The sequence below is a fragment of the Drosophila busckii genome, chromosome 2R (assembly GCF_011750605.1).
Source record: "Drosophila busckii strain San Diego stock center, stock number 13000-0081.31 chromosome 2R, ASM1175060v1, whole genome shotgun sequence".
Lineage (NCBI taxonomy): Eukaryota > Metazoa > Arthropoda > Insecta > Diptera > Drosophilidae > Drosophila > Drosophila busckii.
In genome coordinates this window covers 13,424,859-13,452,264 of record NC_046605.1, presented here as the reverse complement: position 1 = coordinate 13,452,264, position 27,406 = coordinate 13,424,859, and the positions used below count along the sequence as shown (strand labels likewise).

At 39.3% G+C, this 27,406-nt stretch overlaps 5 protein-coding genes and 1 non-coding gene across 11 annotated transcripts; 3 read left to right on the top strand and 3 right to left on the bottom strand.

Moving 5' to 3' along the window:
• Nucleotides 1-535: 535 nt before the first annotated feature.
• On the bottom strand, nucleotides 536-16,265 carry LOC108597611 (protein vestigial). Its single transcript, XM_017984248.1, has 8 exons — nucleotides 16,126-16,265; nucleotides 14,426-15,610; nucleotides 10,091-10,502; nucleotides 9,147-9,479; nucleotides 2,589-2,680; nucleotides 2,244-2,440; nucleotides 944-1,017; nucleotides 536-790 (listed from the first exon to the last, which is right to left on the bottom strand). The coding sequence occupies exons 2-8, from the start codon at nucleotides 14,519-14,521 to the stop codon at nucleotides 741-743; spliced, it is 1,254 nt and encodes a 417-aa protein (XP_017839737.1). The 5' UTR covers nucleotides 14,522-15,610; nucleotides 16,126-16,265; the 3' UTR covers nucleotides 536-740.
• Nucleotides 16,266-18,130: 1,865 nt separating this feature from the next.
• LOC108596709 lies at nucleotides 18,131-19,273 on the top strand. Of its 2 annotated transcripts, XM_017982735.1 has the most exons (4): nucleotides 18,131-18,233; nucleotides 18,484-18,620; nucleotides 18,681-18,878; nucleotides 18,933-19,273. In XM_017982735.1, the coding sequence occupies exons 1-4, from the start codon at nucleotides 18,149-18,151 to the stop codon at nucleotides 19,248-19,250; spliced, it is 738 nt and encodes a 245-aa protein (XP_017838224.1). In that variant the 5' UTR covers nucleotides 18,131-18,148; the 3' UTR covers nucleotides 19,251-19,273. The 2 variants fall into 2 exon arrangements, with proteins under 2 accessions (XP_017838224.1, XP_017838223.1); XM_017982734.1 differs by having other exon boundaries at nucleotides 18,484-18,878.
• Nucleotides 18,276-18,347, bottom strand: Trnat-ugu. Its single transcript has one exon. It is a non-coding gene; the product is annotated as a tRNA-Thr (tRNA).
• On the bottom strand, nucleotides 19,271-21,880 carry LOC108596707 (aspartate--tRNA ligase, cytoplasmic). Of its 2 annotated transcripts, XM_017982730.1 has the most exons (6): nucleotides 21,776-21,880; nucleotides 21,277-21,382; nucleotides 20,882-21,204; nucleotides 20,421-20,827; nucleotides 19,744-20,361; nucleotides 19,522-19,685 (listed from the first exon to the last, which is right to left on the bottom strand). In XM_017982730.1, the coding sequence occupies exons 2-6, from the start codon at nucleotides 21,361-21,363 to the stop codon at nucleotides 19,522-19,524; spliced, it is 1,599 nt and encodes a 532-aa protein (XP_017838219.1). In that variant the 5' UTR covers nucleotides 21,364-21,382; nucleotides 21,776-21,880. The 2 variants fall into 2 exon arrangements, with proteins under 2 accessions (XP_017838220.1, XP_017838219.1); XM_017982731.1 differs by lacking the exon at nucleotides 21,776-21,880 and having other exon boundaries at nucleotides 19,271-19,685; nucleotides 21,277-21,363.
• Nucleotides 21,881-21,976: 96 nt separating this feature from the next.
• LOC108596708 (protein lifeguard 1) lies at nucleotides 21,977-25,032 on the top strand. Of its 3 annotated transcripts, none has more exons than XM_017982732.2 (5): nucleotides 21,977-22,053; nucleotides 22,646-22,789; nucleotides 23,602-23,927; nucleotides 23,988-24,236; nucleotides 24,300-25,031. In XM_017982732.2, exons 2-5 carry the CDS (start codon nucleotides 22,750-22,752, stop codon nucleotides 24,657-24,659), a joined length of 975 nt encoding a protein of 324 aa, XP_017838221.1. In that variant the 5' UTR covers nucleotides 21,977-22,053; nucleotides 22,646-22,749; the 3' UTR covers nucleotides 24,660-25,031. The 3 variants fall into 3 exon arrangements, with proteins under 3 accessions (XP_017838221.1, XP_017838222.1, XP_033149255.1); XM_017982733.2 differs by lacking the exon at nucleotides 22,646-22,789 and adding an exon at nucleotides 22,545-22,589 and having other exon boundaries at nucleotides 21,979-22,053; XM_033293364.1 differs by lacking the exons at nucleotides 21,977-22,053; nucleotides 22,646-22,789 and adding an exon at nucleotides 22,545-22,589 and having other exon boundaries at nucleotides 24,300-25,032.
• A 269-nt stretch (nucleotides 25,033-25,301) lies between these two features.
• On the top strand, nucleotides 25,302-27,387 carry LOC108596710 (protein lifeguard 1). Of its 2 annotated transcripts, none has more exons than XM_017982737.1 (4): nucleotides 25,302-25,676; nucleotides 26,457-26,563; nucleotides 26,619-26,720; nucleotides 26,778-27,387. In XM_017982737.1, the coding sequence occupies exons 1-4, from the start codon at nucleotides 25,658-25,660 to the stop codon at nucleotides 27,282-27,284; spliced, it is 735 nt and encodes a 244-aa protein (XP_017838226.1). In that variant the 5' UTR covers nucleotides 25,302-25,657; the 3' UTR covers nucleotides 27,285-27,387. The 2 variants fall into 2 exon arrangements, with proteins under 2 accessions (XP_017838226.1, XP_017838225.1); XM_017982736.1 differs by lacking the exon at nucleotides 25,302-25,676 and adding an exon at nucleotides 26,281-26,387.
• Nucleotides 27,388-27,406: the final 19 nt, after the last annotated feature.

Genomic DNA, 27,406 nt, shown 5'->3' with positions numbered 1-27,406 from the left:
AACCCATGCTTGATTTTTTTTTGATTGTATTCAAATTTTATTTGTATTTTTTTTTTGTTGTTTTTTGCTTATGCTGTTCTTTGCTTTCAATTTGTTTAACCTAATTTGTGAAATTCAAAATTTGAAGTTTATTAAACAAAATAAATTCTAGCATTTGTGTGTGTGTTTTTTTTGAAAAGTCGTTAACTATACAAGAAATATTCGATTATTATTGTTAGTTGTTTATAATTAATTGTAATTATATTTTAATTATTATCGCTGTAAATAGTAAATTGTTACCAAAAAACTCTAACGCAGTTTACGCATAAGAATATATATATATATATATATTTATATATAAGTGCGTGTGTATATAGTATTTAACTTGCTGATATGGGATGCTAAACTTATCAGGGATATAAGTACAATACAAAAATTACATAATTTATATAATTAAATATAGTTTGTTAAATATGCAAATTGTTTACAACTGTTTTTCGCTTTTTTTTGTTAAGTTTAAAAGTAAAATGTTTGTTTTAAAACTCACAGACTCACTTTTATTAAATTACAAACAAACAAGTGCGAATTTAAAATTTCCGTTTATACTGCTATTTGTTTAAATATTTCTTTTTCTTTTTAACGTAAGCTTGCACATTTATGTAAATCTTTCACTTAAGTTTAGCGGAGCGTCCGTTTATTGTTTGCAATTTATGAGTTCATGTTGCTCTCCTTTATACAGATTGTGTTGTCCTGGTCCCGCTCTAGAACCAGTACAGATCCTTTGACGTTTCCTGCACTTGAGCTTCCAGACCTTTAAATAAATATAAAAAGACAAACGCACGTTTTGATTAAATCTTGCAGTCATGGCAATAGACAGAACACCGTATGTGGCCTGGCCATTGTCCTGCCCCAAAGGAAGGGGCAAGCAACAACACAACACACACACAGCTGGACTACTACACACCTGCCATTGTTGGATAACTTGAGTAGGCCGCCGCACTCTCCAAGGCGTGGGCCGTCTGCTGGTCGTGATGTAGTCTGCAAGAAATTCAAGTCGAAATTAAAGTGAATGTCCATTCAATAAAATATTTAAACGCTTAGTTCGGTGTGCCTAACTATTTGGAACACACTGTTAAAAGCTTGTTTGTCAACAATAGATTAAAATTAAATTCTTAATTATTTATTTATTTATTTAATGTCAACTATGCGTACTCGACGGTTAAAGAAAATGATTACAATTTTATATCAAGCAGTGCACCAAATAATTTTGTTTTCATATTTTGTCCCTAAAATTTAACTTATTTTTCATTCGCTTAACTAACTGAATATTATACACTTCTTTAAAATTTTGTATTTTAACCTGAGTTTACAATTTTTAAACATAAAACTAGTAAACAAGCTTAGCTAAGCTTTAAATGCTTTTGTGTTTTAAATATAATTTTATTTTATAAGAATTGTTTACTGTTTGTGCATTTCTTTCTTTATTCTAGGTGCAGCAATGTATTTACTCTTAATTTTTTAAGTAAATCTTAAGCATATAATCATTTTTGAATAAGTATTTATTCGTTTAATAAATTTTTATTTTGTTCTTGACGCTTAAGAATTTTTTTTATTGAAGCAACTAGCTATGAGAATTAAAACACGAATTCGAACTTTTATTTAGGCAAGCTGAACCAAAGATTATCTGTGATGCGCAGACAAGAACTTCAATTGATTGACCAACTATTTTTCAGACTATAGACAGTATTATAGACAGATTATAACAGAAAAAGAGACAGTATAGAGTTATCTATCAGTACAGAATATGCCCAATATGCTTAACATTGAAAATTACAAAATAGTTAACAGATTGGGAGCCCACCCTAGGAAGAAGATTGGTCAATAGTACAAGAAGAGTCAAAAGATGACTCAAAAGGCATGACCCGCAACACCTGCCCACTCGACTTTTGTACTAAAAATCGACAGCAACATTACATAAGCATAATGCTTATTTTAATATAGGTATAGATTAAGTTAGTTACATAGTTTGGACAATAGTTGTGATAATAGCTTTTATTGAAATTTTCCACCTACAATTAAATTAGCTTAGCTACAATGCTAATCAAAAATAAGTTACAAATGTGAAGCTGTTAGCTAACTATTGTTTAATTATGATAGCTCTTAGTCGAGCATTATTTACTTTCCTTAATTCCCTCATAATATTCCAAACTATTTTTGTTTTTAATTTGCCATTGAGCAAAACTTGATGTAGCATTCACACTCACCTCGATCCGTGGCTATATTGCTGGGGCAATCTCAGCAGGCTTCCATACTGGGCCATGTTATGATGGTAGGCGTGGGCGTGGGCTGCGTGGGCGTGGGCCGCATGTGCATAGGAACCATAATGCGCTGCCGCCGCATGTGGCACCCAAGGATCTGCGGCATAGCCCGTGTCCGTCGCCGTGCCATACAAGTCGCTAACCTGCAACCAAAAGCGATTTGATCAGCATGCGAACAGCTTATTTAGCATGTTTGCTTGTGTGTGTGCAAAGGCAGTTGCAGTTGCTGCAGTTGCAGTTGCACGTGTAATTGCGGCACGTATGGCAGCTTAATCGCCTGCCAGGGCTTACCTGTGGATGTGTGGGGGCGGGTATTGGATGCACGTAATTGCTGTTCCAGAACGATGGTGGGAAATTGCGTGTCGACATGGGGCTGCTGCCATCTGCAAAAGGTAACAAAGGAAAGCAAATTGTGGGATCAGTTGTTTGTGTTTAAGCACTGCGAGAATAGATGTAGTTGGTTGTTAGATTCAAAACAAAGAATAGATTAGCGTAAAAACTTAAAGAAATTTGTTGTGAATGCTGCATAGAAATTTTAGAATGTGTATGGACATTTTCATTATATAGAATTGAAATAGTATTTATTTAAGAGGTATTATAGTTATTTTCCTTTTCAAATAGGTGCAAGGGTATTGAAAGAGGAGTAACTGGCGCATCCTCCTTTGATAATGAACATTTAAGTAAAAATAATAGTGGAATTTGAAAAGCTGGCAGAAAATTCTTGTTTGTTATTTTAATTTATTAGTTTATTTCAACTTACCTATATTTTAAGAATTATGCTACTGCTGCTTCTAAATTATATCCAAGCTACACTCATAAATTAAATATTTATGCTAAACCACAAGCAAAAACTAAAAGTTGTATCTTCAGCAGCTCAAATTAACAGAGAAAATATTTGAATTTTTCTAACTTTATATTCAAACAAAGAATGTTATGCACTTTTGTTTAATAAAAAATGTATATTTTGTCACAAGTTCGTAAGTGGTAATACTAAAATTATGCTTTTAATTAAATATACATTTTTTGCAATTAAAATGCGTTTTAATTTTTTTTCTAAATCTTGATATATTGATATACACTGGTTGGCAAAATTAAAATTAATTAAATTGTATTTTTTTTTAACTCTGTAAGTATCCAATATACAATTTTGAAATTGGCACGAAATTGTTAAAGAGATTTAGCATTTTATATAAATAAATATTTCACTTTGAGAAAACTTTTCACGTTGAGAAAATTAAAAAATAACTACTACTGTCCTAATCTACATTATGAATTTTCTTTGGATTAGTATCATACATATCTGACTTTAGGCATATACTATTGAAAGCTTACCGATAGAGCTAACTAACATAGATAATATGGAAATTTTAGTTAAAGAAACAAAAAGATACAAAGGAGAAAATGTTCGTCAAAATAATTGTGCCAACCAGTGTACACATCATTGATTGATATTGATATATTGTCGTAGCTTTGTGCTAATAATTTTCTCTCAGTGCATTGCTAATAGGCTGGCATATGCGCTCTGCCAGCGTCAATTTCAATTCAAGTGCATAATGATTAACTGACAAGAGACAGTGGAGCAACTGCTACTCTGGCTGCTGCTCTTGGGGATATTGCAACAACGCTGCTGCACGTACTTCATTGTGGCTGTTGCTGCTGCTGCTGCTGTTGTCGGCGCCACGGCTTGTTGCAAATAACTGAGCGGAATGTTTGCTTTGTCGTCGTGTTCGGGATCATCACTTGTATTAAATGGTTGTAAATCTACGCGTTTATGAAATCGCAAAGCAGTACACGAAGACATCTCCATTATGTGGCAGTGGCAGTGGCAACTCTCCAGCAGCCAAGCCAACGCTGTAATGGAGCCTGAGGCGGCAACGACTTGGAAATTGTTGCCGAAAATAGCAACAACTTTTGGTTGGTTGGTTGACTGCCTGGCTGGCGTCTGTGGCATGCACACATGTGTGTGTATGTGTGTGTGTGTGTGTGTTGCAAGGACTGCCTGCCTGCCTGGCGGGGTGCATAGGCGTACATTTGCGTTGACAACATTCCAAACTCAATTCGAGAGAAAAATATACAACAACTGCAGCTCGAAGAGCATTGCATTGCCCCCAAGAGGGGGCTGGCTTTGGCTGTTTTCGGGGGAGTAGGTGGGGTGCTAGTGGGAGCGAGGATATTGGCAAAGCAAAGAGTCGCAAGTCGCGACTCGTTTGCGGCACGTTCTGTGTGTGCCTTGAATGCTGATGATGTGGCTGACTGCTTGGCTGACTGGCTGAGTGGCAACTTTGCTTGGTTGCCACCGCTGCCGCGTGCCTCATATATATCGCATATATATATATATATCTTGAGCGTCATCATCGTCGCCATGTTCAGCGTTATAGTCATTCACTCGCTTGCTCAACTGACGCTCAGGAATTCCCATTAATGTGCAAACAAGCAGCAGCGGCTAAGATTTGTCTTGTTTTCTTTTTTATATTTTGGCAACTCTTTGCACCACCCCCTCTCCCTGCTCTGCGCTGCACTTCACTCTCTTTAACTATTTCACTTTCATTGTCGGCCAATTCAAAGCGCAGCTACCTGGCTGCTGTCTTTCACCTTTCACCCGATCGCTAATGAAGCTGCAACTTGCTACGCTGATAAGCTAGGACCACACATAGACATGTGTGTCCTTTTAAAGGCACAAGCAACAGCAACAACAACAAACATATATCAAGCATCTTGATAGGGCTGCAACTGCAGTTCGGTTGGCTTCATTTTTGGGTTTCGGTTGCATCTGCGTCATGCGGCGGGTGCCAAGGAATTTTAAATCGAATTCTTTGGGCATCTAATTAAATGCTCGCAGCATTTTCGAATATCATATGAAAAGTGCCACGAAAATCGAATGCGAAGCAAGCAGCCGCAAAAGAAAGAGACAGCGATATATTATATGGTGGCGATACCCGATGGCGATGGGCAAAACTGAAGGCTGGCAGCTGAGCACGTTGCGTGGACTACAGTGAACACACGCTTTGCTTTTTAATTCAATTAGGGCATAATTAATATTTCACTTATTTGGAAGTGTTTCATGCACATGACATTGAAAGGTCTTGAAATAAGGATAATATTAAAATAAATGTTTAATTGCCACGCTTTTCAAAATAAATAGTGCATACTAAAAACTAAGTGTAATTTATTGGTGCGAACTGATTTTTAAATCAAATGAGGTGAATGCAATGATTAATATAGAAAAGCAAGCAGCTCATAGTTACACCTTAATAAATATATTTTTTTTAGAACATAAAATTATAAATTGGATTTTGAAAACTTTTGAATTAACGTAATGAGATTATTTTTTTTTCAAAATTCCTAACAACTTGGGTAAGGAAAGTTTTCTTAAGATGTAAAACCTCAGCTGTAATTTTATGAAATCTTAGAACATATGTGAGTCTTTTTCGAGTCTACTGTCTGATTAAAATAATAAATTAACTACGAGTATTAGTGATTTTGTATTATTTGTAATACTCTTATTCTTATTCTTAGATTAGACTTAAATTCTTTTTCGAATCGTATTATAAACTAAATAAATTGAATATAGATTTAATTTTCTCATTCTTGATGCTTGCAAACTGTGAAGAGTCTGGGGTTGTCTTCACGAGGCTTTACAGTACTTTTCAGAGTATGCCCCTGTATGCGTGTGTGTGAGTGTGTGTTGTCTTAGGGGTATCGTTGTCCACAGGGGCGTTGCTAGTGCTGACTGCCCCGACTGAATGCAATATATTTAAAGCGACAAAACAGAAGCCGAAGGCACAAAACAGAGCAAACAGCAAAACAGAAAGTGCAAGCGTGCCATCAAATGTGTGTGTGTGTGTGTATCTCGAGTGAGCAGTTAATTGAAATGCATTTTAAAACCGTAATGAGGAATCTATGCGGCATTCGGCATTGGCACCGCCAGACGAACCGCACAGCAGCAGCAGCAGCAGCAGCAAAAACAACAACAACAACAACAGCATCGACCGCATCGCATTCCGGCGACATTTTATAGCACATTCCAACTAGCTATACATGTATATTTATATACACACACACACACACACACACACACATATGAATAAGTTAAAAAAAAATACATTGCTATAGAAATGCTGCATAGTTTTTCAAACTAACAACAACCATGCAAATTTATGTGAGTGTGTGTGTGTGTGTCTCTCTTGTGTGTGTGTGTGTGCTAACCACTCAAATAGACAAATGGCCAAAATGAACTTTAAAATACCATTAAGCAGCGTCACAATGAAATTTGCAAAAAAATAAAAAGTTGCGGATTTTGTTTTGGCGCTTGCTGTTTGTTTGTCTGTTTGTCTGACTTTGTTGTTTTTTAAATAAATTTTTTGTTGTAAATTGCGCAAGTTTGCTATAAAAAAACACTATTGATTTGTTAACTGTTTTAAAGCTTCAACTCAAATCAATTTAACTGGCATGACGCACAGTGGCAGCCAAAATTAGTTGCGCAGCACAAAGAAAATTTCCAATTAATGAAATTTCGAATGTAATTTTATTGCGCCGAAATTGCAGCAAAGTGCCAACGTAGCCACCACCAGTAACTACCCACTTTGCGCCACAGGAACTCAATAAAAGGCAGCGCGACTGTGTGACTGTGACTGCGATTGTGATTCGGATTGGGATTTGCGATTAGCGGTAATAAAGGAATACACCACAAACGACGCGTTGATTGGCCAAACTTGCGGGCGTAGCAAAACACGTAGCAGACATTACGTTACGTTACGTTAAATGCGTATGCTGTGGCTGCTGCTTAGCATGCAAATGTGCTACAAATTGTTAATTGATAGATTGAGCAATTGAATGCTGCTTTGTACTTCAAAAAAAAAGAAGCAAATTTATTATAAATAAAAAGTTATGCGACTGCAAATGCCGCCAAAGACAAAACTGCAACAGCTAGAAAGACAGACAGACAGACGGACGGACGGACAACAAAAAATGAGAGACAGCAAGTGAACAGACGTGCAGAGCGACAGGCATGAAAACAAACGAAACGTTTATCTTCATTAAAGGAGGTAATTAATTTTGAAATCGAAAGAACAACCAAGTGGCAAGTGGCAACTTGATTTATATGGTTTATTCTGCGACGCAGTGGCATTCACATTCACATTTCGCTTTTCGTCTTTCGCTTTTCGTTTTTCGCTTTTGTCTTTCGGCTGCAACGAAAATCGGAGGGTACTTCGTACTCCCGGGATCCCGATCACTCTCTGCGTGTTCAAGTGCTAGACTGCAGCTCGAAAAATGCACTGCGAGTGGCATTCAAAGAGTTGCGCTGCTATCTCATTCATTTCAAATCTATGAATATTTTCAGTTTATACTTTGTCGATTATAGTGGCTGGTTGACTTCTAACTTGGAAGTTCTAAGCTAATAATGAAGTATCATTATAATACTCAAAATTTACAAAAAAAAAGGAAATCAGCACACTAAAATTGCTTCTGAATTTCTTTTATTTCTAATTTACTTATAGATTCATTTTTACAATTTAGTTGCTTTAGTAAAACAGAAACACACAAACAACAGATTTTAGTTTCAAATTTCAAAATTTTCTAGGCTATTTCAAATCATGTTGTTTATCTCTGGTTAATAGCATTTTTACGTTCTTTTGAGGCACAATTAAATTGAGTATAAATTTGTTTGTTTTTAAACAAACTGAACACAAATTTAAAAGCTTTAAATTTAAAAGCTGTAACTCTATCAAATGTTTTTAAGGAAGTTCAAATTGACAGAATGGAAAACAAATTAAAGATTTGAAATGTAATAAAGCACAACGAATAAAAGCATTTAATAATAGAACAGTTATTAACCAAGATATGACAAATTAAAATTGGTTTACCTACTAACTGTTGGCCCCAATCTAAGCTACATCTAAGCTACTTCTAAGCTATGGAATGGACACTAGCTCTTTTATTTTGAATAATTTTTAAAGTAATATCGTTGATTTATTCAAATAATGGCTACACTAATGAAATTAAACTATGTCCATACACTCGCTCTTTTATTTTAAGCAATTTTTTAATACTAATTTTTCACAACCTTTGTCCACATAGAATAAAGTAACATATTATTTTGTTTGAAATTCACTTTTTACTGTTTTTAACTTCGAATTAGGCAATGCTTCCTCTTAAATTTTTGACCATTTTGAAAAGTTAAACTCAACTATTTTTCTTTTTAGGACTTTATTATTTGAAAGTGATTCAAGTAACTGGCTTGTTCACAACCTACTCTACATCTAAAAAATTATGTACAATTGAGTTTTAGAGCTTATTAAAATGTTCAATCAATAAAAGGTGCGAAGGTTGCCAAACGATTCAGAGCTTGAGCTTAAAAATTAAGCAGCGCTTAACAATGTAATTTGTTTAAACGAGCTCAAAATTGTTAATAAAAAGAATTACAAAGTTTTAACAACAATTTTGAAAATGTGAACTTAATTGAAAAATTTAGCTACGAGATTGTAGCGCTGAGTTATATACATATGTGTATTTAATTCATTAAATTTGAACAGCATGCAGCATAAATTGCATTTGGCTTTGGTCTGCCTCCCTGGCAACCCACACGCAGCCCTTGAGTTCGCCCACTAGCATTAAGGCCAATTGCACGCGACATTTCAATAACTCTGCTCTAAATCTCGTGGCTAATTATGAGATTTTGTTTAGTCGGAGCCCCGACGACTAGGGGGAGCGCGATTCTGGGTAATTGTGAGCGCCAGCACGCAAACTGACAGCTGGGACAAGTACATGACAGAGGCGGGTCTTTGATCAGCATGTAAATGCAGCAGCATGTGGCAAGTGTTGGAGTGAGTGGAAGGGAGTGGGACTCACCTTTAGTATCCTTGTTGCTGTAGTTGAGCGCACGGGAGAAGTGCTCGTCCACCACGCTGGCCGTGTCGCCGGAGTAGTTGGTGAATACAACGCAGGTGGCCGATAGATACTGAGCGCGTCCTTGGCTGCCGCCGCTGCTGGTGTCCAGTGGCAGTTCCTTGGACATGGCACCGGTGGCAGCGCCAACGCCCGCCGAAGACGTGCTCGCCCCGCCGCCCGCGCCATGCAGCGTATGCGGGTGGGAGTGCGAGTGCGTGTGACGCGGCGAATCCGGACCAGAGGAGCAGGATGATTCATTGTGATGCTGATGCTGTTGGGAGCCCACCAGGCGCGCTGTCGATAAAACAAAGAGTCAGCATTGAATGCAATGGCCAAATATGTTATAAATTATTAAATTTTAATTCACTGGCCAGGCAACTATTTGAACAATGTGCAAATTAATTAGCTTGCTCAACAGCAACACCTCGCTCTCTATCTCGCTCGCACACTATCTCGCTCTCTGCTTGACAAATTCCAGACAAGGCAAACAATCGATCTTTGGCTTTGGCTGCTGCTAGGCGTGTGCATAAATTAATTAGAAATTTATTAAATTTATTTGTAGTGTGAGTCAAATATTTTACACAAGACAGTGCCGCAAAAAAGTCTAGCAACAAACGTTTTAGCTTTACGTTTGCCAATTAATTGTGTGCAATTTACTTTCATTAGTCTACGTCGAATCCTTGCTCAAGGAAGTGCTTGAGCTCCATAAATTAGAAATAACATTTTAGCTTTAACATTTTGACTATCTCTTTAGTCTTTGCATTTGGAATTTATTTATCTTTATCTTTGATTCGACTATATTCTACATATATAACCCTTTAAATTTCATATTTTATTAACTTAAACCTTCTTAGCGAGCATCCACTGTAGTTTCTCTGCTTCAAGCTTCAATTTCTTCGACTTACCTTCAGCTTCGCTGCGCGGCACGATGAGATCCTCTTCTTTGGTTTGATGGGCGCGACTGTGTAGGGCGTGGCCAACTGCACTGCCAACGGCACCACTTAGCACCGGACTCATGCCCAGGCCAGAGCTGTTGGCGCTGCTGCCGCCGGGCACATTGGTGCCGAGTAAACCGCTCGTCGGGCCACTGCCCACGCCGCCCACAGCGCCGAGCTGCAGGCCCGTGGAGGAGGCCTGATTGGCAACAGCGGCTACTGCAGCAGCTGCCGAATTATGCGCCGCAGCGACGGCGGCAGCGGCAGCATTGGCGCTCACCGAGGGCGGCAATATGGGACTGCAGGGGGAGTGCGAGCTGCCCGAGGCGCTCGACGAGGCGGCCAGCTGCACGCCCGATGATGAGTAGAGGTCCTGGTTGAACTGCAAGAGCGAAGAGAATAAAAACGCATTAGCATTGGCATTATTTGGGTTGGGTGGGGGGAGAGGAAGGGGGTGCCCCAAGTATGAATTATGCGCTTTGCTGGTGCAAATTGAAAATGACACAATACGAAAATTTATGTTGATGGAAAATGCAGTGTGGGCCATTAAATTTACGAGCCCGTTTGCATATTGTCACGCAGTCTAGCAGCTGGGGATGTGGGTAAGGGTGTACGTAGAAGAGTGGGGTGGAGTAGTCTTAACTCATTAGAGAGGGAAGAGGTCACAGTCGCTGCGATAATCACGCCGCAATCTTCGAAGCTTGGCGACGTGTCAAACATAATGCGGCGCTGGCGACAATTTACGAGCGACACTCTCTAACCTCCACCCTGCCTCCACCTCCACCACCTCCACACTCCAGCGCTGCCACTGTCTAACGTTGCACCTTGGTCTGGGCTCACTTTAATGAGCCCATTAGCGCGACTCGCTGCTATAAGTGTTCGATAACCCGTAGCCGTTCTAAATTTAACAACAGCTCCCCCTCCCCGCGTTCCTTTTGCCACTTCTGGGGCACCCACGCAGTGGCGCACGCCAATTATGAGACACTAGTCAGGGGTTAATAATGGGTTAACCAGCACGATCCATTTGAAAAGTGCAGCGTTACGCATCGACAGCATCGAGCGCAGGCTGTCGATGATTTATGTGCAACAACAATTGGGACGCCTGTTGTGGGAGAAAGCTGCACTGAGAGAAAACTATTCTATTCCATTTTATTTTTTTCTATTTTTCAATTTGAGACTCTATATAGCAGATTTATCTTAGAGCTTAGTAACATGCGAATTCGGCTATAGAAGTGAGTCGATAGAGTCTGTTGTCTATTGTCTTTAAAGATATATAAGATAAGCTTTAGCGCTTTAGATGTTTCTAACTTATTAAAATCCTCACAACATTAAGTCTTTGAAAATTATAAATTTGCATTGCTTTTATCATTTTATTTCATTCATTTATCATATTAATATCATTCATAAAACTTCTTTTCTATTTTTAGTAATTTATACTATTCTTTAGTTTAGTTTGCTACACTTTCTGAGTATTTTCTGTATCTATCTACACAAGTAGATTCTTTTTTTTTCTTAGTTGCAGAGTCTAAAACTGGCGGTTGGGACTAACTTGATTTTTATCTATTTATTTATTAATATAAACTGGCATATAATAGTGGAGATAACATAAATTAAACTATCGAAATAAAAAATTGAATAAAAAAACAAAATAATAAAAGTTATACATACTTTAAAAATATGTAGCATTATTTAAAAATAAACAAATAAAATGTAAGTTTATAATGACGACAACTTATATTTAATTTAAAAAATTTCAATCCAGTTTTTTATACTTAATTTACGTATACTTAATTTTTACTTGCGTGTAAGATATATTTAAATATAAGAAAGCAACTAAATAATAAGCTGCTTCCTTTGTGTCTATAAGTACGTAATGCATATTTATGCATGCATTTCTTTCAGTGTATTTATATAGCTGTGGCAGAGCAGCAGCTGGCACAATCCGTTGCGTTTATCTTACTTAACGCTGCGGCTTGTTTACAAAGTCTTAATTTGTTGTTGGGCTCTCAGGTTAATTAGGCAAAAAGTGAGAGAGCAACTTAAAGTGCCGACTCATTGCACGCAGGACTGAAGGACATGCCGAAATCAAAGGGAACGACGCACTGTATGAAGGCATTTGCAGGCACTGTATCAGCATCTCCATCTCCATCTGCATCTGCAAGTGTCAGACGCTAAAAGTTAAGCACATAATCAATATGTTGTCGCAGTTGAGCTTATCAAGCAACACGATCGTCAACCGACGACGATGCTCGCACTCTCAAGTGCAGTAGCCCGAGGATGTGCAAACAATGCCGCCGCCTTGCAGATACAAAAGTACAAAAGTATCTGCACGCTCTCGCTCTTTGGACTCTTTAGTATTAGCTGCAACGATATTACCGATTATGCTGCAGCTCACACGGCATAAATCACCGAAAACACAGCGACATGTACGCATTGGATACAATTTTTAGCTGCTTTGGTTTTTGTTTTTGTTTTTGTTTTTGTTTTTATCTGATTGCAAACTTGTAGAGCGCTGTGCGTTTTGATGTGCTCGCAGCAACTAATGGCGATACACACAATAAATTAAGAGAAAGGGTACAAGACACTCTGCAAAAAAAAAAAACACAAAGCAGCAGCAGCGGCCACAAAGTGTCGACAAGCTGAGAGTTTGAAGCTGCTGGGAGCAGCTCTTGGAGAAGAGCAAACCGGTCAGCCTAAGCTGCTGACTCAATCTGCGTTTGCTCTTGGCTGTGGCTGTGGCTGCGGCTGCGGCTGCTCCACCCGTAACTCCTTTTTGCGCTGATCTTGTGCTGCTTATCGGTTTTGGCCCTGTTTTATGGTCATGCAAAAGGCAAAAGGCATAGAATCAGAAAATCGTGTCGTATCGCTTACTTACATAAAAGGCCAATTTCGATTTGGTGCCGCGGCCTTGTATAATTGGAACTTGCGACACAAGAATTTCTTTGTGCCACAGCGACAGCAGACAAAACCCTTTTGCCCCAAAAATCACAAAAAGAAATACAAAACATATCGTGAGAACTTTTCTGTACTTGTCACACACAGGCAAAACAGAAATCACAGAAATCTTCGAAATCAATGTTTTTTTTTTTCCTCCTGTCGCTAAACAAAAGCGACATTTGCTCGCCGAAATTCCTTGAAATCATGGACAGAGTTTTCTTGCGGGGCCAACAAGTCACATTTAAAAAGCGATTTGCGTTTTGCGTGAATTCTTATGATTTGTTAGCCGAATTTAATTATACCCAATCCCCTATACCCTGCCCCATCTCCACACAGTCGCCAAGTCGCGACAAACAAATTGAGCATTGGTCTGGCTTGTTGGGGGAGGGGGAGGGGCAGGGGTCGAACTGCACCTCTAAATTTGCGTGTTTCGTATTTAATATGCAAATTAAATTGCTCTTAATCAACTTTGGGGGGCAATACAATGAATGTCAAGCATTTTGAACTATGGCCAACAAAAATGCATGCGCTTCGTGTAGTTTGAGGGCAGAGCGAGATAATTTTAATGAATTTTTGCGCTTAGTTATGTTAATTGGTTATTTAGGAGGCTCGACTAGCGTATAGCATTAGCATAAGGGTAAGTAGCGCAGGGTTTGTCTCAAGAACTTAAGAGTAAGCTTGGAACATTCTTAAACTTAGGTCTATCCAGCGATAGTTTTGAAAATTAATGTGCAAAATTACATTAATAAAATAAGGAACAATATTTGAATATTTTTAGTGCGTTGACTGCTTTTTGAATGAACATAATTTGAAAGAAAATTTATAAATACAAAAAAATTCTAACAGATCAAACTGCTTGTGATATTTCTTTTGTCATTCTACAGTAAACATTTGCCAATATTAAATTCATTGAAATTTATTTTAAATTGAAAGTATACAGAAGTAAGTACAATGATATTGACAAAAAAAACTGATGAAACATCTCCTTTTATATATTTTATTTCTTCAAAAAGAAATAAGAATTTTTAAAACGGCACTAGGCTATTGATAAAAATTTAGCATTGTAGGCTATGATCTTATCAATTATTTCGCTATACGTTTTCGCAAAAGATCAATAGTCAACCTGTATATAGGAATATAATTAAAAGCTTGAGCTAAAGCTAAAAACTTTAAGCTAAACAAAATTTGGAAAAACATCAACCGAAATTTATTATGATATTCTAAGTTGACTTTTGTTATGCCTCATAGCAATTTCTTTTTTGACGCATATAAAATTAACTTTTTATTCAACAAAAATTTGCATAAATTCCTTAAAATAAATTTTCGTATATCTGTGTCAAGATTTCTGCATGTCTGTCATTAACTTACCCTCTCATATTGATAAAATGAACGACTAGGTCCTGCGCGCCCATACAGATATGGATAATAGGCACCGTACATTACTTCTGGGCAGGACACTGCCATCGTCGCAGTTGCACTTGCAGTTTATTGCAGTTGCACTCAATTCCTTTCGTTGTGTGTTGTCAATCAGTTGTTCAGTTTAATATATAGACACGCACACACACAGACACACACACACACACTTATATATACGCGGCACGGTAATCACAGTAATCACAGTTTTCCGTAAGCTTTTGCCAAGCCAAAAAATGTTCACAATGATCGTTGATGGAAATTGCAAATGGCAATTTGACGTTGCCGTTGCCGCTGGGGGGTCCCCCCGCGCCGTTGGCCTCTTAACTGTGCAGCTGCAACTGTGCCAACTGCTGCGGCAAGTTGCAATGGCCGCACCTTGAGACACAACTAGTTGGCCGCCTCAGCTGTAGCTGGAGCGTTAGCCTCGGCCTGGGCCTAGCTCAAGCTTTGGGCCGACAATAAAGCAAAAAAAAGCACAAACAAATATCTGTCCAAGTGCAGAGACGCGGTGGGCTGAGCCGCAAGTTGTGTGGAGTAATTATAAAACCGGCTTGGACTTGGACTCTCTTGCGCTGGGATTCGGATACGGAGTTTTGTTGCAGTTGCAGTTGGCGTGTTTGTTGTTGTTGCTGTTGCTGCTGCAGCGGCTGCTGCTGTTGCCGCCGTTTGGCGAATGGCAAAATTCCAGGAATGAAAACTTCGCTCGACTAATTATATTTACATATTGTAAAACACCATCGCGTTTGTATCAAAGCGCTTTAATTACATTTCATTTCATCATTGTGTGTGTTTTTTTTTTTTTTGCTGCTTGTGCCGCTTTGATTTGCCAGCTAAAGTTTTTCTTTTGTTTTACAATTGAATAAAAAACATGAAGGAAAAACAGTCTTCTTTCTATGAATTTTCCTTGATTTGTTTGGCTCTTTAAAGCTGCTCTTCAACTTTCATCACCCGCTTTGCTTTGCTTCTATGCGCAGGCAATTGCAATTATCATTTCCACATTGCTGATTGCTGTTAGTTGTTGTTGCTGTTGCTGCTGTTGTTGCTAGTACTTTTTCATTGCTGCTTGTTTGTTGGCCATTATTGGGGTCTGTTGTTGGTTCGTTCCCTTGCCCGAGTTTCCGTTGAAAAAATTGCAAGCTGTGTGTAAGAGAAGACGGCATAAGAAATGCATTAAAATTGCTGCCTGTGTCAAAATAAATGTTAGTACACATAATTAGTTAACATAATTGCCCCCTGAGAAGATCTCTCAACTGAATATTCAAAGTATGCCATGCTATATGATTATAATGCCCATTAATGTGTTGAGTTGACTAATTACAAGCTGAGCTTGGAGCAAGTCTGTTGTATCTATGACTAAAGTTACTAACTTTAATGTATAGCAAACAATCAAGAATAATATATGTATTTATAACTATTTTAACATATTTTATATATTTTAAAGAGACCGACGGCATCTGCATATGGTAAAAAAAAAAATATGTTTTAATGTGACTCTAAGCTAAATTTATTTGCCAATTATACATCCCATAATTTGCATACATATTCTAAAAATGTTGTATCTTCAAATTGAAATTAACCATTTAAATTTAATGCTGCCCTAATTTTGTTTTATTTTCAAAGACATTTATTGTCAAGTTTATGTTTACACTTACCGTCTAAAGTTTTTATAGAAATAATCCGTATAATAAGAATATTCTTTTGTTTTTTTTTTTTGTTTTTGAAACGCTGCTATTAGTTAATATGATTTATGCACTAAACAATAAGCAACATATTTTTCTATATATATTCTCTTTTTTCTTATTAAATTCTTATTTAAGCACTTTGTATATATTTTTTTGTTGTTGTTTTGTGTTTCACAATTTGTTGTTGTTTACTTATTTTTTATTGATTTAAACTGCCAGTTGAACGCGACGGCTTAATGCGCGTTTTACGTTACGCGCTGTGCAGTTAATTTAAATAGTAATTAAAATTTATAAGCGCCGGAATTTGCACGTGAATTCTTAAAATTTTAATGGTGCTTTCGGGCATTGCGAAGACGTAGGAGTTTTAGCCGAGCGAGCACACAAAAACATTTGCTTGGGCGGCACTCAATGAAAATATTTTCGCTAAATCCACAAATGCCAAATTCCATAAATACTTGAGGCAACGGCGACGACGATTGCGGCAGCGGCGGCGGCTACAACGACGGCGGACAACGGCCGATGACAACGTAAAGCGAATCCGTAAAAGAGCCGCAGCACTCACAATCACATTTAAATAGTTTTTGGATGTGTTACGTATGCAATGGCCGAGCATCCACTTAAGCTTTCAAGCAGACAAATCTTTTTTAATTGTCAAACACAACACACACACACACAACTGCACACACAGATACACGAAATGAACTGCACTTGCGGCGATCGCTCAGCGCGACGCTGTTGTGACAAATACGTAAGAGCAGAACACGTCGGCGACGCAACGAGAAGAGAGAGCGCAAGACGTAAGCGTAACCGTCACTACCGCTCGTTTCAAAGGAACTAAACAAACTGGCCTGCCCGCTGCTGCTGCTTGCTGCTGTTGGGTGGTTGGCCCAACACGAATTCAAGCCAAGCGACAGCTGCGCAGCAGAGACGACGCTCAAACAAAATGGCATACGGACTGGCAACGAGCGCATGCTAATGATGCGTGTGTGAGAGCGAGACGACTGCTGTCCATGCTGCTGCCAGCTCCGCCTACTTGACTGCGCTTGTGTTGTGTGTGTGCGCCTATAAGTGTGCCTTTGATTAAATACACATGCATGCCAGCGTCTGTGTGAGTGTTGCATTGTTGTTGCTACTGCTGCTGCTGCTGTTGTTGTTGTTTTTGTTGTGCAGACGGTGTGAAAATAAAATGGAGTGCGTCTCAATTGTTTCTTGCAAGTAGACGGCAAATATTTTTGCCTTTTGCTCCTTGTTTCTCTCGCTCGCTCCCACACGCTTGTTTGCGTGCAGTTTGTGTGGTGCGCTGTTCGTATTTTTTTTTTTTATTTATTTCGTTCTTTTTTTTGCAGTTTTGTTTAGCTGCTTGTCGCTCAGCTTGCTTGATTTTAAAGTTCGTTTTTGCCGATAGCTAGCGTAGCAGCCACGCACTGTTTGCCAGTGGCAGGAATTTCGCATTCGTCCTTTTGTTTGGGGCCGAAAAGTATGTGCCAACTGTGTCAACAGTGTGTACCAACTTGGACACAACGTGACGTATACGTACTCTTTTTATTGATAATAATCTGATTGAGACCGAATACGTTAACAATTCAGGCTGACAAGGTGTGTGCATGCTTGTGTTGGTGTCCTGTGTGTGTCTGCGATAAGTTCAATATGTCAATGGCTCTTGTTGAATTTCTCCAACATGCACGAAGTGCCACATAATGAACTCTTAATCAGCGGCTGACAGCTGATATTGGCAATGGACAGTGTAATTTACACTTACATATCACAAACAAATTATGTATTTAAATAATCAGCGCTGCCCAGCGCATTTCATTTTTTTAGACTCGGTTGTGGTTGTTACATAAGTAAATATTTATATTTATATACAAACAGTTTGAGTCACAGCAGTTCAACGCTCAAACTAAAAGCTGCTGTGTTGATAAAAAACCGAACATTAAGAGCTCAACGCTGAAACTAAAAGCAACTTAAAAGTGAAGCGTAGATAGTATTAATAATGCATATTAAAGTGCATTTATTTGCCTGGGCTTTTGCTTTTCTGTGGCTGGCTGCACTTGCTCTGGCGCAATATAGTGCAGCAAGTAAGTAAAAAGAACTAATCTCCAATCAAATAGGAGCTTTCATGCCTCCTGTGAGGATTGAACTCACGACCCCTGGTTTACAAGACCAGTGCTCTGCCACTGAGCTAAAGAGGCGCTTGATGGCAAAGCGCAGAAGTAGCAAGCTTCAGTTGCAATTGAAGCAGCTTGCTATCTTCGACATGTCCAAGATAGCGCCCAGTGTTGTCTGATAAGTGCTTGGAGAAATAAGTAATTACATTTGTATTTGCAGATATGCTCTACAATGTAGGCGAATCTTCCTCGCTGAACTGCAGCGCAAAAGTATTCAACGTGGAATGGTGGCAACCCACTGGCAGATCGGCGTACAATTACAAAAATAAATCCGCTATAATAATCCCAATGAATCCGGTAACGGTTAAGTATGTGGGCGCCTATTATTGCATTAATGTAACTGACGCGCCGCAACAGCCGCAAAATTATGAAAGAGAGTTGGAAATGCTGCTGCAACAGGAGCAAGCAACAAAGATTTATGTCTATGTGAATGATCCCAATCAGCTGCTGGCACCGTTTGAGGGCAAGTTGCCAGTAGAGCTGGGAGAACTTGCTTACATACCATGCAAGCCCTCATACCCGAATGTGGAAGTGACCTTAAGCTATGGCAACAAGGTTTGCAACAAATTATGTACACTAAACACAATTTAATTCTTGCGCATGTTGCAGACGCGTTCCAGCCGAAACTTTAAGAATTATAGCGAGCAGCGTGGCTTTCCTATGCGCATTAGAAATTTTACTACCAAATACACTTGTCGCCCCAAGCAGCCGAGTCCCAACAACCCAGAAGAAGCGGTGCTCATTGAGCTGCTCAATTTGGCACTTCCACCAGCTGTGAAAAGCCCTTTGCCCACTTGGGTGTGGCTAAGTGTAGCGATCGCTTTGGTGTTGCTGCTGGCATTAATCGTTCTATTCGCGATTTGCTATTATGTGAAACGTAAGCAGCAGCGGGAATTGAATGTGGGCTGCATTGTTTCTTATAAATAATAAGCTTGTAACACACTTGTTTACTAAACACACTTGCAAAGCTTTATTTAAATACGAATTAAAACTATTTGACTATTGACAGTCTTTCAAGTTCTCGTTGTCAAACAACTTTGCAGCATGTAAGTCTAAAGGATGACAAAGTCCAATGTTGGGCGCAACTAATAGTAAAATAAAAAATTTGAGACTTGGAAAGCTTTAAGGACAATCAAATTTAGTGATGAATTGAATTCAATAGATTTTGTGTTTTTCTTCGATGTGTGTGTCGCGCACTTTAAGGCGTAAGTCGCTTGGGATCACGTGGGAACATTGAAGTCTTGCGTATGTTATCCAAGCCCAGATATAACATGACAACACGCTCCATGCCAATGCCGCCACCAGCATGCGGTGGGCAGCCATAACGGAACGACTCAATGTAGGCGGCAATTTTAGAAATATCTATAAAAATAACAGCAATAAATAAACAGTTATAAATACGTTTGGGCTGCTGACTAACCAATATTGTGGTGCTTGGCACGCTCGATTAAGTACTCTGGATCGTGTATACGTTGTGCACCGGACATAATCTCCTCGCCACGCATAAACATATCGTACGAGTTGGAGTAGATGGGATTGTCCGGATTGGGCATGGTGTAGAACGGACGTATAGCCAGTGGGAACTTGTCGAGTATGTAGAAATCAGTATCATACTTGGCCTTCACCAGGCGACCCAGCAATTTCTCATTGGGAGTCGACAAATCCTCCTCATCGCCCGTTTCCACGCCCGCGCCACGCAGCATGGCCACACCCTCAGCAAACTCCAGTATAAGCGGCGGTTCCAAGAACTTGAAAGGCTCCACTTTGTATTGCTGACCCACAGCTTCGATTTCACGGCTATACTTGTCGCGCAGACCCTTGAAAATGTCGGTAAACGTGTTGCCAATAGTATGCAGCACCTCATGGTAATGATACTTGAAGGCCATCTCTAAATCAAGGCCAACGAATTCAGTCAAATGCCTGTGCGTGTTGGAGTCCTCGGCGCGGAAGACAGCGCCCACGGTGTACACCTTGTCAAAGTCAGCGGCAATGGCCATTTGTTTATAGAGCTGCGGCGACTGCGCCAGATAAGCAGAGTCTAAAACGAAAACGAACTTTGTAGTTAAAGTTTGTAACTAAAATTGCACCTAAGCTTACCCTTGAAGTAGCTCACAGTAAACACATTGGCGCCACCCTCACTGGCAGCTGAAATGATTTTGGGCGTGTGTATTTCCGTAAAACCTTTCTCCGTCAATATATCACGGAACAAGCGACATACGCCGGCCTCCAAGCGAAATATAGCCTGATTAGCTGGCGTTCTCAAGTCTAGCACACGATTGTCTAGCCTGGTGTCCTGATTGACACGTATATTAAGTCCTTCCGCATCATCTGTATTCTCAGGACGCGAGGCATCCTCAATTTGGAGCGGCAGCTGCGCCTTTGCCTGCGAAACCACAAATAGCTGCTCCACGCACAATTCCAACGTTTGTTCTGTGCAGGATTCGATTTTGTTGGGCACTGACACAGCTGTGGCTTGTATATCAATAATGCTCTCCTTAGGTATGCTACAAAGTTAGATAATTAATGTTGGCTCTAGCAACTGTTTTATTTTCACTTACTTTCCGGCAAACTTGACCATCTGCTTGGATATGACATCGCCTACTGCAAGGATGCATTGAACGGTGCTGCTTTGCTGTCTCAATATGAGGAAACATTGCTTGCCCTTGGCGCGCGACGTGTGCAAACGTCCACGCAGCCACAGCAGTCCCTTGCCCACATGATTGCTCAGCTCATGCACAGCCACAAAGACGCGTTCACTGCGCTTCTCCTGCGACTGAATCATCGGTGATAGACCATAGCGACCAGCAGCATGATCGATTGCACCATCGCCTGCATCAGCAGCGGCAATATTGGCGGCGGTCTCGGCCTTTTGCTCGGCTTTCTGATAATGACAATTAAACATGTTATCAGCTTAGTACTAAATATGCTGCTGCCACGTTTACAATTCACATACCTTGGCTGCCTTGGCTTGTTTCTTAGCTCCCTTCTTGGAGACCTGCTCCTGGCCAGCGTTGGCTACGATCTCCTTTTCTTCGACCATTGTGGAATGCACAAAACGGCTGATAAAATAAACAAAAAATATTAACCACACAAACAAACATTGCCGATAAGCAACAGGCATTGGGCAGGGGGCAAGCAACACGCATCCGCTTAACTATTGCGTCACGTTAATTCATACATATGTTTATTTTGTGCACGCAGCTCTTGCACAAAAATAGCATTTGCATAGTCGCCCACTTGCAATTGAAAGCTGTTCTTGCCGGTTCTATTGCACAGTTCAGTCACCCGCAAAGAACAATTGCCTCAAACCATATGCAAGTGTTCGTAGGCGGGGGCTACTTGTCTTTGTGTCTCGTCCACACATAACCTAAACATGCAGCGCTTTGTCATGCACCTTGCTTACCAACGTTTGTTGCTTATTGATTATTAGGTTGCACTTGAGTATTGCTTACCACTTAGCTTCTTGCCTTTTTAATACAGTAAAGCAGAAATTACACCGACGTCGGCAACTATTGCAGCAGCATGCTAACTATAGTGTGACCAGCTGCGAAAAGCACCAAAAAGAACTGGCTCGATAATAAATTTGAGCTGCTCGAACGTAATGTAACTGCTCGCAGCGCTGCTACTGGTTCTAGTGTCTTAGTTATTGCCATCACTAACGCTTTCAATTTTCTGGAAAGATTCACGTATCAATTTGTTTACTTAATAGTTTTGTGCATATTTAACCGAGGTGAGTGAGTGTTATACGTGTATTTTTTTATGTTTAAGCTGCACGCAAGCACTTGAAAATCATTGTGAAGTTCAAAGTTATTCGAAATTATTTCAATTAAATCGGTAAATTGCACTGGTGACTCACCATGCACATTTCCCATAGATATCATTGCAAATGTGCGAATTAAGCGGCTAAAGAAGTAATATGCTTGGAAATATGCGGCGCAAACATATAAACGAGATCGCGTCATCCACTTATACACTATATAGCATATTTTTAAATACATACATTTGAGTGTTCTTCAGCAAAATGTGCGCATATTTTGTTTATGTGTTTGCCACACGTCATGTTTACTTTTTTCCACAACAAACGAGCCATATTCATAATTAATAGCAGTCCCCTACCAATGTACATATATAGACGAACAGATAAATTGAATTATTTAATTAGCGCAAATAATATTTACCATGTTACATTTTTACCAAATGAAAATGAATTTTCTATTGCAGGTAAATTGCCGTTTGTGTATCGACGTTAACTGTAAAAAATGCAAGGTGAGTTTTGTTGAGCATGCTAAACTAACTAACGGTTCTTTGGGTTTACTTTGCAGCAAATACTCGTTAATATAGGGTGATCCCTTGTAGCTATCTGTAGGAACAGATAAGTTCAGTTCAGTTCAGTTGTGAGCTCAAGCAAAAAATCAACAACAACAAAATGTCGTGGCAAAGTGTCCCTCAATATCCTCAATATCAAGGTTTTACTTTAATTTCACATTTATAATTTGTTGGTTATAACTTATTTAATAAGCATAACGTTGCGTTCCGCATGCTTTTGTTACGTTGTCCTATCTCTGTCATGTCATTTTTCTTTACTCTAGCGTTGGTTCTGGAATAATATTTTCATCATACTATTACTTTCATCTGGTTTGCAAGCAGTTTTTCGGTACTTCCCCGTTTTCAGATGACGCATCGCCTTGTAATCAAGAGCGTTGCATATGGTCTATTGCATTGAGAAAACTATAATTAACTTTTCACATGCATTATTAACGCACATGTATCCAGTCTTAGGCAGTTACGATAAAGTTAATTTTCTTACTAGTGTTTTATGTTTATCTTATCAAAACGTGGGCATGACTATATAGTATATACTCTGTTCTTAAAAACTGTTGTATATGTTTATTTTGCGGGTACCCTTATATACATACATATATACAACGACAATTAGCTACGCTTGAAATACATATGACAAACCTATTGATTTCGCTATATATAAGGTGACCACAATTTAAAAATACTTACATATAACATTTACCATGCCAAATTTAATTCTTAAAACTTGTTTTACTTGCTTTGTTTTTGTTGAACTCTTTTTTAGTCGCATTCATAATATTTTAGCTGCCTTTGTTTATTGTTCTCTACGCTTGATTGGCTCCCACAGCTGTTTCAGTTATAGAATTTGCGAATGTCTTGCGTATTCTCATCTATAATAGTACCTAAAAAGGAAATTCGAATGCTAACTGAAACCTTGTTAGTTGCGTTGGCTTAATTTCTAAAAATATTTTTCTAGATCCTAATCAACAGTACAACTATGGCGGCGGGTATCCTCCACAAGGCGGCTACGGGGGTGGCTATCCGCAAGGACCTCCTCAAGGCGGCGGATATCCGCCTTATGCGCAGGGCGGTGCTCAGCCGTATCCGGGTGCTTATGGCCAGGGACCTTATGGTCAGGGTCCACCGCCTGGAGGCTATGCACCACAGCCTGGCTTCATTCAACCACCACCAAGTGCTGGCTACGGTGCCTATGACGATCCCGAGGGTCAGCCGAAAAACTTTTCATTTGACGACCAGAGCATCCGGCGCGGCTTCATACGCAAAGTTTATATGATTTTAATGGTAAGGGTTTGAGTTTATAAATGCTAATCAACTATTAAATATCTTTTTTAAACCATCCAGGGACAGCTTGTTGTTACTTTTGGCGCAGTGGCTCTGTTCGTTTATCACAAGGGCACCAGGGATTTTGTAGGCGCGAATCGTTGGCTGTTCTGGGTTGCCTTGGCCATCATGATTGTCACCATGCTGTGCATGGCTTGCTGTGAAAGCGTGCGTCGTCAAACACCGACCAACTTTATATTCCTCGGCCTATTTACAATAGCGCAATCGTTTCTCATGGGCATTACCGCAACACGCTATGCGCCTACAGAGGTAAGTCAGCTTGTGCGCAATCACTACTAAGCTCTAACTAATCCGTTTCTACTTACGTTACAGGTACTTATGGCTGTGGGCATAACCGCTGCTGTTTGCCTGGCACTAACGCTGTTTGCCATGCAAACCAAATACGATTTCACTATGATGGGTGGCGTGCTGCTTGCCTGCATGGTTGTCTTTGTAATCTTTGGTATTGTGGCCATATTTATACCCGGCAAAGTCATCACTCTGGTCTATGCCTCAATTGGCGCGCTGCTCTTCTCTGTCTATCTGATATACGACACTCAGCTGATGATGGGCGGCGATCACAAGTACTCGATTAGTCCCGAGGAATATATATTTGCTGCGCTTAATCTTTATCTGGATATAATCAATATCTTCATGTACATTCTGACTATCATCGGCGCTTCGCGCGACTAAAATGTTGAGCAATAGCTAATGTTAGTTATATTGCTGTTTACTAAATCTATTATAATCTCATTTACCAGTTTAAAACAAATACGAAAGTTGTTTCTGCTCTATTAATATTTAATCTATTTTGGTTGCTGTAAATGATTTATGTTGCGCCAAAATGCGCGAGAAAGCGAAAGTATTAGTATTAAGGTGAAATGTTAAAAGGAATCTTATATTGTTAAACGCAGTTGATTTTGTTCTTTTTCGTTTATTTGTTTAGTACTTCAAAATTTGCCTAAGACTATACATACCTGATATTGATTGATGTTGTAAAACCAAATAATACCGCATAAAAATACAATAAATAGTCTTACACATAACAATTATATACATACATATATATAAATGTTTACTACAAATGTTAACAAGTAAAATGAATAAGTTGCAGCAAGTTGCAACCCCAAAACCTCCTTAACCCCAACTCCCTCCCTCTACTCACATATTATCGTGTATACTGTGCAGCGTCAGTGCGTTTTGAATCAACAAATAAAGCAATTCTATTTATTTATTGACAAAATTCTATACACTATACACTCCGCTCGCTTTCGGGCTCGTCTCGATACTATAACTGACTCTAAGGCAGTCCCTTTGTGTGCTTAGTTTGAAGAGACGATTTCACTTGTAGGGGTTCCCTCACAGTTTAAACTGAGACATTGACTGCAACCGCTTTTGCCACAGTCAACAGTTTGCTTTAAGCTTCGCCCGCGTTTGGATTACACACAGTTAACTTTTATTACATAGGCACGCACACTCACTCACGCACCAGCCACTATCTTATTGAGGTTACTTTTCTTATCTGCCCGATAAGTGACAAAGACAACTAAATATTTTTTATGATATTCACCGGTTTGGGCCAGGTGTGCCAGTTTTTATTTGGTAGTGCGTGTGATTTAAAGCGTTAAAGCGAGCTCCTACATTCAGTTTATATAGACGACTCATCGATATATAGCCTGGTAGCTAGCAAAATGTATCATTACCAGCAAGGTGAGTAGCGAAAATGCAATAAATTTTAATAGATAAGATAATGTGAGAAAATATGTGCACAGCTGGGTGTAGATACAAAAATATTTATTTTGAGAAATTATAAACAGCAAAGCTAAAGTTTTAAAAAAATATGTACGTTTGTAATTGTAAACTGTTTATTGGCTTATAAATAAAAATGGAACTTCCTAGATAATTCAATGAAATGTATTTATCACCAAAAATACCCCAAGGGACTTCCTGCTACGTTTATAACAAATGCGAGCTAATCTTGACCACAGCCGCATAAAATACATTTAAAAATTGTTTAGCAGTGAAAGCTTTTTGTACTACACATGTATGTATATGTGTAAGACTTATCTGAAACATGCCGCTGATAAGCTTGCAACAAACAAATAAATGAAAAAGAGTGTGATTCACAGCTGTTGTGCTTTAAGTATATGTATATAAAAATAAATAATTTATAAACCAATTGATTGGTAACTCAATCAACACAGTCGCAGGTGTGCTTATCAGTTAACTGTACCTGTGGTACCCTTTAGTTCTTATCAATGTATCTATGTGTTGGTAACACATCGGCTAATCTGCAGCTATCTGGGCATATGGGCAGCAATTGAAAAGAGCCTGCCAGCCAGTTGGTAAGAGTCAAGCAATACACACGTCTGCCTAAGTGGGAAATCAAGTTCTTAGTCATGACTACACATTTTCAATATGGTGGGAAATTAAGCGCACATTTTTAATAATTTTATACTAATTAAAAATCTATGTTTCATATACCTGCAGGTGACAACAATGGCGTCTATGCAGATGCGGAGGCGGACAAGAGTTTCGCCTTTGATGACCAAAGCATACGCAAAGGTTTCATACGTAAGGTTTATCTTATTTTAATGGTAAGCTTATTTTTAATACCTATTTATGCAGATAAATAATTAAATTCATTTCCAGGCACAACTGCTAATCACATTTGGTTTTGTTAGCGTTTTTACTTTTTCGAAGGCCACGCAGGAGTGGGCTCAACACAATCCTGCGCTTGTGTGGATTGCTTTGGTAAGACGCGGCGTATACTTAACACTTTTACAAATTTAATATTAAAATTAATTACAGGCAGTGCTTATAGTCACCATGATCTGCATGGCCTGCTGCGAAAGCGTGCGCCGCAAGACGCCACTCAACTTTATATTCCTGTTTCTCTTCACGATCGCCGAATCCTTTTTGCTGGGCATTATTGCTGGCACGTATCAGGCGGATGAAGTTTTGATGGCCATTGGCATTACGGCTGCCGTCAGTTTGGGTCTTACACTGTTTGCCCTGCAAACCAAATATGACTTTACCATGTGCGGTGGCGTCCTAGTAGCCTGTCTGGTGGTCTTTGTCATCTTTGGCATCATTTCTATCTTCTTTGCTGACAAGATACTTGGCCTGGTGTACGCCTCGCTGGGCGCGCTGCTCTTCTCCGTGTATCTGGTGTACGATACTCAGCTGATGTTGGGCGGCAATCACAAATATTCCATCAGTCCCGAGGAGTACATCTTCGCTGCCCTCAATCTCTACCTGGACATTGTCAACATCTTCATGTACATACTGTCCATCATTGGACTGGCGCGTAGCTAGATTTAGTTTGGACTATATACTAACCACACACATAAACATATTTATTATTATATAACCCAACTGAGATTACGTGCCGGAATGGTTCAAGAAAAAATATATGCAAACGGACTAATGAACATTGT